Raw genomic sequence first — 17,335 nt, forward strand, 5'->3', positions numbered from 1 at the left:
GCCGTCATGTATTTTTCTGTTTTGCTATGGAAAAACGCGTCATGACTTTTCCTACAACCCAATATAATATGGTAATCTCGGAACGTCGATTTATGTGGTAACCCTGAAACTGAGCTTTGAATAATATAGTTGCTTTGGAAATGATGTAAGCCTCCCTCCCGCCATCCTTAAGGTTTGCTGTTTTTTTGTTACTGTTTTTGTGAGTTGTGGTTGCTATAGCCTGTCTCTGTGCTAAGTACCACCCTGAGGTGTAAACTTAAGGTTGTCTAAGGTCTTTTCTGAACCTGTACCAATCCTTCATATGTACACATTCTGATTTTTCCCTATAAACAGTCACTGTTGAATGTTTTAGTCTTTAATGTCTAGCTCCCAAAGGGATAAAGGTGAAAAATTAAAAGGTTACAAAAAGGATACTAATTCTTTTTTTTTTTTTTGGGAGAGGTTTTCGCTGTAAGGTGCGTGCGCTCGCCAGACAGAGAGAGACAGAGACAGAAAGCGAGAAATCGCCCCCCAGGGGGGATGGTCATGCCGCAATTCCTTCTCCCCTCGGGATCTTGGGCATGCACGCACACGCGCCCAGCGTGAGTTTTAAGCCACCGGGTCCGGGACGCGAACCGCGGTCGACTACGTGGGAGTCCAGTGACGTAGCCATTACACTAACTGCTGGTTCCCAAGGATACTTCAGCTCCAGGGACCGAACCTTCTTCTTAGCCTGAGGGGGAGGGGCTGACAACTATGAGGCGGAGTGCAGCAGCCGTGGCCGCATCTCTGCGCGTGCGCGCACCTTGATGAGCATGAGCAGCATCAGTGATCAGAACACAGACCCCCACTGTTCTGTCCACTGAGCTTTCCGAGCCGTGTGCAGGATGATCCAGGAACATCGGCACAGCTGCCTGCTAAGGGCTGGAGGCCAGGCCTGAGTAGCTGTTACCACGCTAAGAGCCCAAATGGATCACAATTTACCACCACCGTTTACAAGTCTAAGCCTCGCCCTGGAAGTTACAAGCCTTTAATTGGCTCCAGCATTCCAAGATCTTTATATCAGACAGATTCTGCCAATTCAGTTGTTGCCTAGATGGGGATAAAAATTCCCATTGATTCCTGCTCCCGTCTTCCTAGAATCCCCTCTTCACTTTTGAAGGACAGTTTTTTCAGGGTATAGAATTCTAGTTGGTGGATATTTTTCTCTGCATACTTTAAATATTTCACTCCATTCCTTTTTTACTTGCATGGTTTCTGAGGAAGAGTTGAATTTATTTTTTTAAAAAAAGAACTTTCTGAAATTAATTAATTAATTTTTTCTTTTTTTGGAGAAGTTTTTGCCATAGGGCGTGTGCGTTCGCCAGACAGACAGAGAGAGACACAGACAGAAAGCGAGAAATCACCCCCCTCCCCCCCCAGGGGAGATGGCCACACCACAATCCCTACTCCTCCATTCTCCTCTCGGGATCTTGGGCATGCACGCACACGTGCCCGGCGTGAGTTTTAAGCCACTGGGTCTGGGTCGCGAACCACGGTCTACTACATGGGAGTCCAGCGACATAGCCATTACGCTAACTGCTGATCTCATTAATTAATTAATTAATTTTTAATTGACCAAAGAGAGAGAAAGTGAGAAAGCAAGCCACCATGTCTAGGACTCAGACTGTGGTCAGCTATGTGGGAGTCCATCAACTCAACCACCATGCCACCCTGCTGACTCCAGGAGGAGTTCAATTTAATTCTTCTCTCTGTTCTTATATAGGTGAGGTGATTTTTTAAAAAGAATTTTTAAAATTTACTTACTTACTTTATTTATTTATTTACATTTGACCAGAGATGGACAGAGTGAGAGAGAGAGAACAAGTGAGAAAGCAAGCTGCCAGGTCTGGAACTCAAACCGTGGTCAGCCATGAGGGAGTCCAGTGCTCTTAACCAATATGCCACCTGCTGGCCCGGAGGTGATTTTCTTTTCCCTCTCTGGCTTGTTTCGGGTTTTGTTCTTTATGTTAGATTTTCTGTAGTTCTAATATGATATGCCTCTGTGTTCTTGTTTTTGTTTTGTTTTGCATTTGTCCTGTTTGGTGTTCTTGAATTTTCTGGATCTGTGATTTGGTGTCTGACATTAATTTGGGGAGATTTTTAGTATTATTGTTTCAAATAGTTCTAATTTTGTTTTTTTCTTCTTCTATCATTGCATGACTGTGACATGCATTATCTTTTGTAGTTGTCTCATAGTTCTTAAACATGTTCTGTTCTGATTTTTTCCCATCTTTTCCTCTGTTTTTCCGTTGTGTAGGTATCTGTTGTTAGGCCCTGGAACTCAGGAATTCTTTCCTCAGCCACATCCAGGTTCCTAAATAGCTCTTGTATTCTTTATTGTTGTTATTGTGCTTTTTGACCTCTAGAATTTCTTTTAGTTGGTTCTTAGGATTTCTCTCTCTCCAGTTACGGTGTCCCTCTCTGCACCATGCCTAGCTTAGCCATTAGAGCCCCTAGCTATTGATCATTGTTCTATTTCTCAGTCCAATAATTTCAGCATTTCTGTTATGTTTGGTTCTGCTGCTCACTGTCTCTTCAGATGATGTTTTGCCTTTTAGTATGCCTTGTAATTCTTCCTCGATTGCTGGACATGATGTAGGGTAAAAACTGCTGCGAATAGGCCTCAATTAGTGGTTCTCTGATTAGACTCAATCTTTTAGTGAACTTACACCTCTGTAGTCTGGACTTCAGAACTGCTTCTCAGTTTTCTCTCCTTTTCCTTAGGTGGGGCGAGATGGCCAGAGCGGGCTGGAATTCTGTATTTCTCTGTACCAAGTTCTATATTTCCCTTTGCCAAGTTCTGTTAGACTCTGGGTAAATAGGTTTTCCTGTGAGCAGATCTTCATAAGAAGAACAGAGTTCTCTGGCATATTTCAAAATAGTTCCATTTGTCCTTTCCCTGCTGGAAGCATGAGGGGATTTTCCCACCATGTTTACTGTGAGTACCTGGATGAGCTCCTAGGTATAAAACTTCAACAAAAATCTGGGGACTTTCTTATGAACCTCTCACTGAGCTTTTACTTCTCAGACTTGACCGTGTTCAGCTCAGGTTTTCCTATTCTGCTCTAGTTCCTGAGATGATTTCCACTTAGGAGTCTTTGACCCTATTGAGCTGTTGCTTCCTCTTTCGCCTTCCTGTCTGCAGTCATAGGGGGAGTGGTCTGCCCTGTGTCTTCATCTCTCTCAGATCAAGGAAAGTTGTTGAATTTTCAGTCTCCAGGTTTTTTTTGTTAGGAGGGAGCGGTAACTTACTGGCTTCCGATGTGCAGTACTGGAAGCCTTCACAAGCTTGCTGATAGAGTGCACTCGGATGTAGTGCTCAGGGGACCTGAAACAGTACCTTCTCAGGTGTGGTTGCGAGAATTTAGAGGTTTACCTGGAGCAGACTTGAGGAAAGGATTCCTTAGAAAGTGATGAACTTTTATTTATATTGAACTATATTTTGGGTTTTATTGTTTGTTTTTTGGTTTTCAGTGAAAATGACAAACTTCAGCTTTTAGAGTTTTGATGGTCTAGTGAGTTGAGTGGAAGATTAGATTACATGACTATTGAGTTATAAAAGATAAGGAAAAAATAAAGTACTTGAATTTTAGCTCTTCTGTTTCCTGGCTCAGAGGTCTTGGTGACTACAGGCAGGAATCTCTCAAGAGTTCCAATCTATGGAATAGAGAAAAGAATACCTATGTTATGGGAGTCTTTGTGGGAGATTCAGTAAAATAATAAAATAAATAAGCCTAGTCACAGTGCTTTTAATTGTTAACTTTCATTATGGCCTGTCTGATATAAGTATTTTAAACAGATACATTGATTCTACAGTCTGTTATGATTCAGTGTAGTTACGGGAGCGATACTGGAATTGAGTTGAATTTTGGAAGGATAGACTTTGCCTTTTTCTTTCTTTTTTGATTGTATATTTATTTCATTTAATTTAATTTTTATTTATTTATTTTTGAGAGTTTTTTGCTATAGGGCACGTGCACTCACCAGAAAGACAGAGACAGAGAGCCAGAAATCACCCCCTGGGTGGATGTCCATGCTACAATCCCTACCTCTCACCCTCTACCAATTCTCCCCTTTCTTCCCACTCAGTCTCTGGTATCTAGGGTTGTTTTCCATGCCTTTTTTTTGGGTCATATTATTGATACACTAAAGATTTTAAATAATTTTAAAACTTTCAATAGTAAGAACAGCTGATGTATAAGTATCTAAAGACACAAGTCGGCATGTGCACTTGCTGGAGAGAGAGGCAGAGATAGTGAGAGGGAAAGTTAGAAATCATCCCCCAGCGGGTATGGCCAAGCTACAATCCATTCTCCTCCATTCTCCTTCTGGGATCTTGGGCATACACACGCCTGGCATAAATTTTAAGCCACTGGGTTTGGGACTCAAACTGTGGTTGGCTATGTGAAAATCCAGAATATAACCACTGTGCCATCTGCTGTCCCCAATTTGTAACTATTTTTAAATTTGATCAGAGACAGACAGAGAGAAAGAAAGTGAGAAATCAAGCAGCCAGGTCTGGAATTTAACTGTAGTCAGCCATGTGGAAGTCCTGCACCTTAACCATCACGCCACCTGTTGGCTCTGACTTACCATGTTTTAATGGAATGGTATTCACTGACTGTTTTAAGTTAATTAAAAAAAAAAAATTTAACTTTATTTATTTTAATTTTGTCCAGAGAGGGACAGAATGAGAGAGAGAGAGAAGGAAAGTGAGAAAGCAAGCTGCCAGGTCCGGGACTCGAACCTTGGTCAGTCATGTGGTTGTCCAGTGTGCCGACCCCTGTTTTAAGTTAACTCGATCACTATAATTCACTATGTTAAAGGAAGGAAAGTAAGAAAAAGAAAATATATAGGTGCAGAATGTTAATTTTCATTCCCAAAATTTGTTTTGGCCACAAACTATGTAGAAATAAAGTCACATGTTATTAAAAATGAAAAATATTTTAACATTCCTTTAATCTGATGACCTGACCCAAGGGCTTGAAGCATGTTTGTTTTGGCTTTAGTTCTTGGTTCTGTTACCCTAGGTAGAAACTCTTTAAGTAAAGGAGAAGTCCAAGTGTTTCGACAGCCTTTTACAGCTGATTCCGATGGAGTAGATCATTTAGTACGATGGAGATGTAGGGGGTGTTTAATATTGGTCACATTGTTGTGCTCATACCTTTATAGTCATTTGAAGATAGTTTTACAGTAGTTGATTCAAATTTGTCTTTCCATAGAAAATGCTTTTTCTAGCTTAGTTAAAAATACATTATCGTAGGGACCAACAGATGGCGTAATGGTTACATTACTGGACTCCCACGTTGTCGACTGGAGTTTGAGTCCTGGACCCACTGGCTTGAAACTCATTTTGGGTACCTATGCATGCGTGCCCAAAATCCCAGGAGGAGAATGGAAGAGAAGGGATTGCGGCGTGGCCATCCCCCCAGGGGGTGATTTCTCACTTTCTGTCTCTCTGTCTCTCCAGTGAGCACACATGCCCTATAGCAAAAATTTCTCCAAAAACGGGGGAAAAAACATTAACACAGAGGGCCCAGCCATCAGTCTTTACAAATACAATTCTCGTTGTCAGAGTAACTCCTGTATGTTATAGCAGGTATACTGCAGGATGTAAGACGGTTGCCCTGGAATCAGACTACTTGAGCTGAATTTGCCTCTATCACTAACTAACTGTGACTTCAGCCAAGTTGCTTAATTCCTGTATCCATCAATTTCTTATTTATTAGATGAAGATAACACTTACACTTCATATTCTCATATTTCAATTCTCACTATAAAAATTACATATGAAGTTGCATATTAAGCATGTGGAACAGCCCCTGGAATATGGTAGTACTCAGTAAATATTAGCAGTTAATTATTAGATGCTTCATATACCCATTCACCCATGAAATATTTAATCAAAGTCTGTTATGTTCCAGGAGCTGAGCTAGTTTCTAAGACACAGTAACATAGATAATGTCTTTTCAAAAGTAGTCCTCTGGAGAAGATGAAGATTAAGCAAGTAAAATGGTATTTCAGATTATGATACATTCCGCAAAGGAAAGGGCTTCGGCTGCTCTGAGAGAACAGTGGAGGGATGTGCCTAATTCATAGTGGGGGACAGGAAAGGTCTTGCTGTGAGAGACTGATGTCCACCTTAAGACATAAAGAAGTTAGCCACGTAAAGAAGTGGGGTTTGGGTGGGAGTTGAAGCACAGGGACCAGAATGTGAAAATGCTGTGAATTGGGGAAGTGCCAAGTCATTTCACTAATTCAAGCTTATGTTTCCTCATTTGTAGAAGGTATTTCCTGTAATTCCTGTAAATCTGTAATTCCAGGATGGCAAAATTTATTTAGGTCTTTTCTCCCTACCTGTAGAGAAAATGTACATTTAGTTCATGTTTTTATATCATAAAAGGTCTTTGACATGAATGATTTATGACGTCTCACTTTTATGGAAAAAAATAGCTTTCAGTATAATGTACTGATTAAGAGCTTGGACTTTCTGGTTTAATATTCTTATGACTTCTGATAACTATGTAGTCTCTTTTTGACTTGATTTACTCATTTTTAAAATAAAAATGATAGTTCATAGGCCGTAATGAGTGTTAAGTGAGTTACTATATGAAGCACGTTTAGAATAGCCTGTGCTAAATACACAGTATATTTAGGCTAGACTGATGGGAGACTCTTGGAAAAGCAGTTATGTTTCTTTTGAAACCTGTAAGTACTTACTGGTTTAAAGAAACATTGTTATTATAGTTGAAGTGATAATGTTAATTTTTTTGTAAGAGGTTTTCACTGTAGGGTGTGTACACTTGCTGGAGACAGACAGAGACAGTAAGAAGGAAAGTGAGAAACCACCTCCCAGAGAGGATGGCCATGCCACAGTCCCTTCTCTGCTCTCTTCCTGGCATCTTGGACAGGCACACACCTGTACCCAGCATGATTTTCAAGCCACCGGGCCTGGGGCTTGAACCGTTACTGGCCATGTAGGAGTCCAACAATGTTACCACTTCACTATCTTCTGGCCCCAGTAATGTAAAATTTTTAATAGACGTTTCGTGTGAAGTCCTCTGGTGCTGTGGAAGGTCAAAGTTGACGACTTCCGTTTCCATCCTGTAGCGTACTGATTTCTCGTCATCAGAGCTCTGATTTCCTCACCTCAGAGCGGCACCAGTGACAGAATTTACTTTCTGAAGATTTTTGTGATGGGGGGCCCACCAAGTGGCAAGATGGTTAAGACACTGAATTCCCACACGGCTGATCATGGTTCGAGTCTTGGACCTGGTGGATTGAAAATCATTACCAGGCGGGTGTGCACGTGTGCCCAAAATCCTGAGAGGAGAATGGAGGAGAAGGGATTGCAGTGCATGGCCATCCCCTGTGCGGGGGTTTCTCACCTTCCTTCTCCCTCTCTCTGGCGAGCTCTTGCACCCTGTGGCAAAAACTTAAAAATAAAAAAATCGAGATGACTGAGTTATTAGATTGTCAGGAAAGTCGTGGCATGTGCAATAACGTGTCATGACTTTCTCGGCCACTCAGTAGTCTTTGCATATGTGGTACTCAGGGGACCTGGCACAGGGTAGGTGCTAAGTACACTTTCGCCATTGCCACTGTTGCCAGTTTCTTTGTCATGGATTTAAATTAGCTTTAAATAAAAAATAGAAATCGTATCCTAAATTTTAGATGTATTAGTTGTCTAGGTCTGCCATAACAAAACACCACAGACTTCCTGGCTTACACAGCAGAAATTTATTTTCTCAGCATTTCTAGAGGCCTAAGGTTTAAGATTTCAAGATCAAGGTGTTGGGGGTTTGGTTTCTCCTGGGGTCTCTGTCCTTCGCTTGTGGATGGCTGTCTTCTTCCTGTGCCTTCCCCAGGTCTTTCCACTGTGCTCATTTTCAGCAGTGAAATGAAATTCAGGCCTAATGAACTAAAGCCTCTAGTCAAAATATGTTTCATTTATTCAGCTTTCTAGACATCATGCAGATATAGCTGCAGTTGTGTTGAATTTGTGGACCTGGACAGTTTAGCATTGTGCTAACCGCTGAACAACATGAAAACGTTCCATTCCCAATGGAGCTTGTGAGACAGAGGCGTATGCAGTGAGAGTACTTCCGTACCTCGCACTGCTGTGGGAGCATGGAGAAGGGGGCAGTTGTGCGTGAAGAACTGAAGTCGATGAGCATTCTTCTCATATTCACAAGTCATTGTACGCCCCTGTTGTGTAGCTTTTTGCTTATTCCAATGTGGGGCTTTTCCTTCTATGTTTGTATTGATATGTAAATGTTGCTGGTTTAAATATTTAACTATTTTCTTCTAGCTCATAAATATCTCTTAGGTTCTGTTCATATCTGCGTTATATCAGAATTTTAAAAATAATTTTTGATCTGAGTCAAGCATAAATAATAATACTGAATAAATAAATTGACTCAAAGTTATATGAATTGCTTTTTCTAATGAAGTTACGAAACATACAGAATTTGATTTGTTCTTAGAGTAACTGAAGGTTTGAAGAGTGGCTTAAATCTGTGTAGGAGGAGCATCTTAGCAACTTCTTAACACTATTGTTAACTTTTCTTTTCTTTTTTTTTTTTTTTTTTTAATTTAAAAAAATTTGCTAGGGGTTAGTGTAATGGCTATGTCACTGTCACTGGACTCCCATATACTCAACCGCGGTTCAAGTCCTGGACCCGGTGGCTTAAACTCTAGCCGGGCGCATGTGCGTGTGCACCCAAGATCCCCAGAAGAGAAAGGAGAAGGGATTGCGGCATGGCCATACCCCCTGGGAGGTGATTTCTCATTTTCTGTCTCTCTGTCTCTCTCTGTCTTTCTGGTAAGTGCACACGCCCTATAGCAAAAACCTCTCAAAAAAACAAACAAACAAAAAAAAAAAACAGAGAACCAGCAGTTAGCGTAATGGCTATGTCGCTGGATTCTCACGTAGTCGACCGCAGTTCGCGTCCCGGACCCGGTGGCTTAGAACTCACGCTGGGCGCGTGTGCGTGCGTGCCCAGGATCCCGAGAGGAGAATGGAGGAGAAGGGATTGCGGCGTGACCATCCCCCCGGGGGGTGATTTCTCACTTTCTGTCTCTATGTCTCTCTCTGTCTGTCTGGCGAGCGCACGCGCCCTATAGCGAAAACCTCTAAAAAAAAAAAACGAAACAAAAAACAATATTGCTAGAATAACTTGCTTTGAGATAATCTGCTAGTTCAACACATCAATTAAACTAGTTTTTCTGCTGTGGAAGGGATTTCTACTTTTACTTTTATTTCTTTTTTTGTTTGTTTTTTCTTATCACAGAACTCTTTTTTTTAATTAAGTAAATGCTTTAAATGAAAACCATAATACCATTAATAGACAATGACCAGGTAGCATGCAGATAATAAGGCTGGAAAAGCAGGTTTGTTCTTGATATATTTACATATAACATGGCATCTCATTCCAAAGTGTATATATGAATTGGCTTGACATGATTAACAATTTAAAGTGAAATATAAACATAGGGGCAACTTAAACCTGGCCATTAACTTACATGAGTCTATTCAAGGCTGATGGCTGTATTAAAAAAAAAAAAAATGAAGTAGAAAGTCTTTAGAAAGAAACTGAATCTGGGGACCAGCAGTCAGCGTAATGGCTATGGCGTGTGCATGCGTGCCCAAGATCCTGAGAGGAGAACGGAGGAGAAGGGATTGCAGCGTGGCCATCCCCCCTGGGGGGTGATTTCTCACTTTCTGTCTCTATGTCTCTCTCTGTCTGTCTGGCGAGCGCACACGTCCTATAGCAAAAAACTTCTCCAAAAAAAGAAACTGAATCTGTGTACACTTGAAGGCCAGGGAATGAAAACCCACTCTTGATGAATACTGTTCAGCAAAGGAACATAACACTCATCACACATCTGTTTCAAAAACAGCATGTTTCTGAACTCTTACATTTTTTTCTTTTACAAATAAACATTATAATGCTAATAACTATAGAAACACCATCAGGATGAGCTCTAAAATAAGCTGCTTTCACATGGCATCCCTGAGCCTTAAGGCATGTCTTTTTGGGGAGCAGGGGAGAGGTTTTTGTTATAGGGTGCGTGCTCTCGCCAGAAAGATAGAGAAAGATAGAGAGACAGAAAGTGAGAAATCACCCCCCAGGGGGGATGGCCACAACGCAGTCCTTCTCCATTCTCCTCTCGGGATCTTAGGCACACACGCACATGGGCCTGGCATGAGTTTTAAGCCACCGGGTCTGGGACTCGAACCATGGTTAACTACATGGGAGTCCAGCAACATAGCCATACACTAACTGCTGGTCCAATTAAGGCATGTCTTAAAGTATCCATTTTAATCCTGGAGTTTTCAGAACATTTTCTTTTTTGGTTTAATTGATTTTATGTCTCCATTTTCTTCATCTTCATAATTGGCCTGGTCTTCTTGACAAATTTTTTTCCAGTTGTTCTCACCAAGGTCTCATATCTTCTAACTGTTTCTTCATCTTCTTCCACATCAAGCTCCACTGTTTCATCTTCAATGTCGTCTTTGTTCTTGGCATTCATCTGCAGCATTCATTTCTTAGAGAAGATCTTCACATAACAAGAAGCTCTGCTCTTCTGTTATGAAATTCTCTTTCTCTTTAAGCTCTGGCAAATCCAAATACCAGTGTTCTTCATGAATGATTTTCTTTTCCTCCTCCTCTAGTTCTTTCTTGGTTTCTGAGTACAGTCCCCATGCATGAACTTCATGTGCCCCAGGTTCTTGGACAGCTTGATTTTGTGCTCGCCTGCCATATTGCTTCCAGCCCGGTGCCATGCTCGGGCCACGAGACTATTGTTGTTTTTGTTTTAAATTGCCAGAAGACACATGCCTTCACCAGAGAGAGGAAGAGAGAGACACACACAGAGAATGAAAACTCCCTAGCAGGGCATGGTTGCCCCTCAATTCCTTCTCCATTTCTTCATCTTGTTGGCATTTTGAGTACACATGCATGTGCCATTGGGGTTGGGATTCAAGCCGAGTCATCATTCACATGGGATCTGGATCCCTCTAGGACACAGAGCTGGTCCTAAATCTTGTTTCTGAAGTTATAATGTCACACGTCAAATTTTAATGTTTATCTAGATGATTTCTTGGTTGTAGGTCATGCTTAGGAAGAACAGTCTTGGGACCAGCAGTTAATATAATGGCTATGTCACTGGACTCCCATATAGTTGACCAAGGTTCAAGTCCCAGACCCTGTGGCTTAAACTCACACCGGGCGCGTGTGAGTACATGCTCAAGATCCTGAGAGGAGAATGGAGGAGAAGGGATTGTGGCATGGCCATCCACCCTGTGGGTGATTTCTCGCTTTCTGTCTCTTCTCTCTCTCTGGCGAGCACATGTGCCCTATAGCAAAATGAAACAAAACAAAACAAAACACAACAAAACAACTCCAAAAAAAAGGACGAACAGTCTTGGGGTCAGCAGGTGGCCCAGAGGATAAGGCACTGGATCCCACATGGCTGACCGAGTGGTTTGAGTCCCAAACCCAGCAGCTTGAAAAACAGGTCAGGCACGTGTATGTGTCCAAAATCCTGAGAAGAGAACGGAGGCAAGGGATTGCTTATGGCTCTCCCCCCAGGTGTGATTTCCCACTTTTCTCTCTCTTTACCTCTCTTTCTCTCTCTCAGGTAAGCACATGTGCCCTATAGAAAATTTTTGGAAAAAGAAGAAATTTTCTGATGTTATGCTTTTTATTTTTATTAGCTAAGGTAATTTCATTTTGCAATTGAGATCTTTATAATAGCATTATATTGGTCTGTCAGAAAAGTCATGATATATTTTTCTATGTTTTTCTGTGCAGAAATATGCCATTCCTTGGCAAAATGCGTCATGACTTTTCTGAAGATCCAACAACAGTATGATCTGTTCACCCATCTCATAAAATTGAAGTATTAATAATTTTTGTGTTTTTCAAAATCAACAGGTTCGTCATAAGGCATCACAGAAGGTTTATGCCATGAAGCTTCTTAGTAAGTTTGAAATGATAAAAAGATCAGATTCTGCTTTTTTCTGGGAAGAAAGAGATATTATGGCCTTTGCCAATAGTCCCTGGGTGGTTCAGGTAGGTATACAAACTTTTATATGTTTCTTTTCTTTTTTTTTGTATGTGGTATAAAGTTTTATATATTGTTCATAAGAGTTGATTTTGTGCCAATAGTCCTATGCTTCGTTTACATAGTAACAGTGAAGTTATTTTTAATAAGATTAATTCAGTACTCCTGTTTAATGTTCCTAAACAGTATGTCCATATAGACATAATATGTAATAGTTACTTAAATTGGAAGTATAGAAACAAGCATTACTTGCAATTTTTTCTTTTTTCATTCTTTTATAAAGAGTTGGCTTGAGCACCAGTGTGTCATTATTCCCTACCCACGCGCTCTTTTGATTTGCATAGTAGAAACTTAGTAAATTCATTGAATCCTTTGGAAGGATGTGTACATATTCATATTAGTTAGAAGTTCATGTTACATGGATCAGCCTGTCCTGAGGGAAAAAACCCTTTCTTTAATAAAGCATTTTGAAAATTTCCCCATCGTCTTACATATTACCTATAATGTAGAATCTTAGCAGGGATTCTAGTTCTGCCTCTTCGTTGGTTGTGGATTGAGGAATTTACAGTTCTGCTTCTCGTCCTTCTCTGTCATGTCCATTATCAGCCTTGCTTCTCTGAAAGATGTTTCATACTCAAGTATATGTAAGTCTGTAAACATTTTTGAAAGTATCATGACTAAAATGTGTATACCAGTGCATGTTCAGAACACTTAAATTTTCCAAGAGTTGAAATCTCATTTGTGGAAAGCAATTTGGAGGGAAAAAAACACCCCCAAAAAAACAAAACCTGCCACAAGGGTTGACTGTGCCATTTAAAAACTTACTAGTTGCTTTTTTGAATGAGGCTAAGCCTCAGTCTTCCCTTTTTTTTTTTTTTTTTTTAGTCAGTAAGTAGAATTTCTAATTATAATATGTGCAGCTAAAACTAAAATGTTTGTCGTAAATAATGTAACCTAATGACTTACTTGATTAAAGAATAATGGTAATAAATATTCCACTTTTAGCTTTAAATTGTTTTTATAGCACTGAATTTGTTGCCATTTCTAGTTAATTGTTTTATAAATTAGTACCTTTTAGTCTTTAACTGCCAAGTGGACCTTTATAATGGTCATGATAGAGAAGATCTGTTAATTATTGAGATAATGGATCTTAGGAAGCAAATCAACAGGAAGCATTGAAAAATAAGGTTACAGTTGCAGACTTCATCTGCTTATCTCTTGATAAAGAACGTTCATGCACTGTTAGATTTATATGTGTGAAATATTTAACTTTCGAGAAAACTTGTGAAAGAGACTAACTCGATTTTTTATTTCAATATTCAGTGATTTTTAAAAACATTCACAGAGTCGTGCAAACATCATTACCTAATTTTAGAACATTTTTATCATCCCTGAAAGAAATCCTGAATCTATTAGTTATTATTCTCCAACCCCAGCTCCTGTCAACTACTCATCTCCTTTCTGTCTTTACGGAGCTGCCCGTTCTGGACATCTCACTCTAATGGATTATGTAGTAAATCCAGTCCTCCGTGGCATCATTCACTTTGCATGGCGTTTTCCTCATTCATTCATGTTAAAGCAGCTATCAGCAGTTCACTCCGTACTCTGACTGAGGAACGTATACCCTGTTATTGCTGTTCCACATTTTGTTCATTCATCATTGAATGGACATTTGGGCTGTTTCTTTTTTTGGGTATTATAAAGAATAATGCTATGAATATTCGTTTATATGGATTTTGGGGCTTATGTTCATACCTTCCTTTTAGGGAATCTGCCTTGAGGTAAAAATTAATCAGTCATGAGATATGCCTATAATCAAATTCAGTGAGTTATTCCAAATAGTTTTCCATTTGTAATGACTTCGCTCTTACTTTTTATTGACTGTTCATTATTTAACTGAGTGAATGGGCCCTGATTTACTGGTTTCTATACTCTTTGGAAATAGCTCTTTCATTTTTCTTACACGAGTTATGCTTAGATACCTGATCCATCTGTATTTCTTAAAGCTGTATTTCTTAGAATTCAGTAAATGAATATTGATACATTTTAAAAATGATTCTTTTGCTGGTAGGCAGGACTTTATCTATTTTAAGCCTTCTTTATATCCAGTTTATGATGTCTTTCTAATGTCTTCACTTTTATGGTAAACTTCCTTGCTTTCTTTTGTAGTTTCATCATCCCAATGTGCCTCCCTAAATACCCCAGTTTAGTTTTGACGTTTAAAAAATTTAAGTTCGGATATATCTGCCAAATCTCAATCTAGAGTTTCCCTCTTTTGTATTGTTTTGTGCCTTGGTTGAAAACACCTGAATTTTGCATTTGTCTTTGTGTTGTAGGTTAATGTGTTTCTCTTTTATTCATTTTTTTGTAAACTGATTGTTAGATACAGAGACTTGGTAAGATTCACGTTTGATGTTTCGGGGGAGCAGGACAGGACTACTTCATAGAACATGTTTTATTAGCAGGATAACAATAGCAATAATAATAATATACTAGTAATAATTGTGGTCAGGACCTCAATCCATAAATTTATTAAGGGTTATAAAATGGTGACATGCCAATTCAGTCATTCCTCTTTGCTAATCTGTAAAGAAAAATACTCCCCTATTTGCTAGTTTTTACACACTGGTACAGTTCACATAGGAAGGATAGGATAAATGCTTTTATTCTTTTATTTACCATTTTTCAAAATCAGGCATCAGTTTACTTTTATCTTCTAGGGGTGACCAGCTTGGGGAGAGTATTGGTTCTAACTCTGGACATAAACCCTGTGTGATGTGTTTCCTTCCTTTGAACGTCTTATCGAGGCTCTCATCGCATATCTCCGGCTGCTGGCACACCGCTCTTGAGACCTTCAGTTGTAGTCTCGCTAGCGTGGTTGCTTTCTGTCTAACAAAGCGTTCCAGGCCTATCTTGTACATTTCTGCCCTTGACGTGGAATTTACTGTGCTTACAGGCGCATCGTTTACACGTGTGTGTTTCTTTAGAATAGATTACTAGCATTGGAACTGCTAGGTCAGATTTGATGTTTTGACTGACACTGCCAAATTACCTTGTAAAAAGTTGCTTACAACTTTGCATTATCTGTAATTGTGCAGTAGATGTTTTCTTGCACCACAATTTTAGCATATACTGGATGTTGTAATTATTACAAGTCTTAATTAGTCACATGCTTGAGAAATAAGGCATTATTCTGTTAAGTTACAGTTCCTTGTTAAGAGGTTCAACATATTTTTATGTACTTATTAGTAATTTGTCTTCCTTCCACTTTGCTTATCCTATTTTTCAGATGCGTCGTTTTGCCTTTTTAAAACTTTATTTATTTATTTATTTTTAATTTGACCAGTGAGGAACAGAGTGAGAGAGAGGGATAGAGGGAGAGAAAGAGAGAAAATGAGTGAGAAAGCAAGCCGCCAGGTCCAGGACTCGAACCATGGTCGGCCCTGTGGGAGTCCAGCGCCCTTAACCACCACGCCACCTGCTAGCTCCATTTTGCTTGTTTTAATTGATTTGTTAATGCTAGCAGACCCTAGATATTAATACTTGGTTATATACATTAGAAATATGTTTTCTTGACTATTAGTTGTCTGTTGCTTAGTGAATTTTTAAAATTTAGATGTAGTCATATCTGTAGACCCTACAGTTTGATTCATCCTGCTCCATGCCCAAGATAATGAAAATATTTTCATAGTAGAATATTATTAATATTATGAAAAAGTATAAAATAATAATAATAATAGGTGTTATGGTCTATTGATAAATGTTTGTGTCTCCCCAAAATTCATATGAAATCCTTATTTTTAAAAAATTTTGCTAGAGAGTACATGCACTTATAGGAGATGGACAGAAAGAAACAGGGAAAGCAAGAAAGCACCGCCCCACAGGGAATGACCATGAAGCGTCCCCTCTCTTCAATTTCTTCCTCCTTCCAGAATTTGGACACACATGTTTTTAAAGCCATTGAGTCTGGGACTCAAGGCATATGGTCAGCCATGTGGGATCCTGGTCACTTAAGCCCTGGACCATAGGCTGCCCTCATGTGAAATCTTAACTAATAATGGCTCGATAACACCAGTATCCTAAAACGATGGTATTAGGAAGAGTGGCCTTTTGTATTAAGAGCTACCATGCTATAATTTTATAATGCAACTTTATAATAAAATTTTATTGAGGTACAATTTGCATATTATATAATTCACCTGTTTTTAAGTGTGTGATCATTGATTTTAGGAATCCCACAGAGTTGCGTGGTCATCCCCGCTATCTGTTCTAGAACTTTTCTGCTGTCCCTAAATGGTCATTTGTGCTGGTTATGGACATTTCCTCTTAGCTTCCCAGCTCTGGGCGACTGCTGTGCTCCTTTGCCTTTTCTTCACGTTTCCTATAAGTGGTCTCTTTCCCTTAGCATGCTCTTTTCTTCTTTAAGTTTCATTTTTATTAAGACAAAAAGTGTAGGATGCTGTTTCTGAAGCTCGTTCACATTGTAATATCATCCTCATTCCTTGTAGTGCAGCGTAGGACCTTGTGTGGTGCTGTATAATAAAGAATATACTAGCCTTGTCCTTAGTTCCTGGCACAGAGCTTCAAACTCTGGAATTTCCTGAGCGATAGGAGTGCCTTTGTTATGCTAATGTGGTACCCTCGACGTCCTGATAGCGGGATGGGGCCGGTCAGGAGAAAGAGCCAGCACTGGATTAGAGGAAGATTAGAGGATTGAGGCACTCTGTGGCGACCTTGAGGGAGAAGTAGGAGGCTGCAGATTGGCTATGGAACTCAAATCAAGTTCCCTTGCCCAAGGACTACAAACCAAACTGCAGGCACACGGTGTGGTGAAGAAAGGTGCAGCGTTGTTGCAGTGTGCCAGGCATGGAGAGCTGGCAGCTCATACTGGAAAGGCCTAGTCTCCCCAGAGAGGTCCCCGCATGCATTTTTAAGGGTAGGAGGGGGGCCAGCAGGTGGCATGGTAAGGTGCTGGGCTCCCACATGGCTGACTGTGAGAGTCAAGTCTTAGACCTAGCAGCTTGGGAATCATGCCGGACATGAGTGCATGTATACCCCAAATCACAGGAGAATGGAGGTGAAAGGATTGCAGCGTGGCCATCCCACTGGGGCTGATTTCTCACTTTTCCTTTCTCTGTCTCTTTGTCTCTCTCTCTCTAGCGTGCACACACCCTATGGCAGAAACCTTAAAAAAATAAAAAAGCAAAAACAAAATTAAGGGTAGGGGTCCCAGACATGTGAT

At 40.1% G+C, this 17,335-nt stretch overlaps 1 protein-coding gene and 1 pseudogene across 1 annotated transcript in view; one reads left to right on the forward strand and one right to left on the reverse strand.

Moving 5' to 3' along the window:
- Nucleotides 1-17,335, forward strand: part of ROCK2 (Rho associated coiled-coil containing protein kinase 2) — a 158,489-nt gene that overhangs the window by 76,625 nt on the left and 64,529 nt on the right. The window contains 1 exon segment of the mRNA XM_027773604.1: nucleotides 11,964-12,101. Coding sequence (XP_027629405.1) covers nucleotides 11,964-12,101 — 138 coding nt within the window.
- LOC102490668 (M-phase phosphoprotein 6 pseudogene) lies at nucleotides 10,346-10,853 on the reverse strand (annotated as a pseudogene).

This window comes from Tupaia chinensis, unplaced genomic scaffold, assembly GCF_000334495.1.
Source record: "Tupaia chinensis unplaced genomic scaffold, TupChi_1.0 Scaffold000045_1, whole genome shotgun sequence".
Taxonomy (NCBI): Eukaryota; Metazoa; Chordata; class Mammalia; order Scandentia; family Tupaiidae; genus Tupaia; species Tupaia belangeri.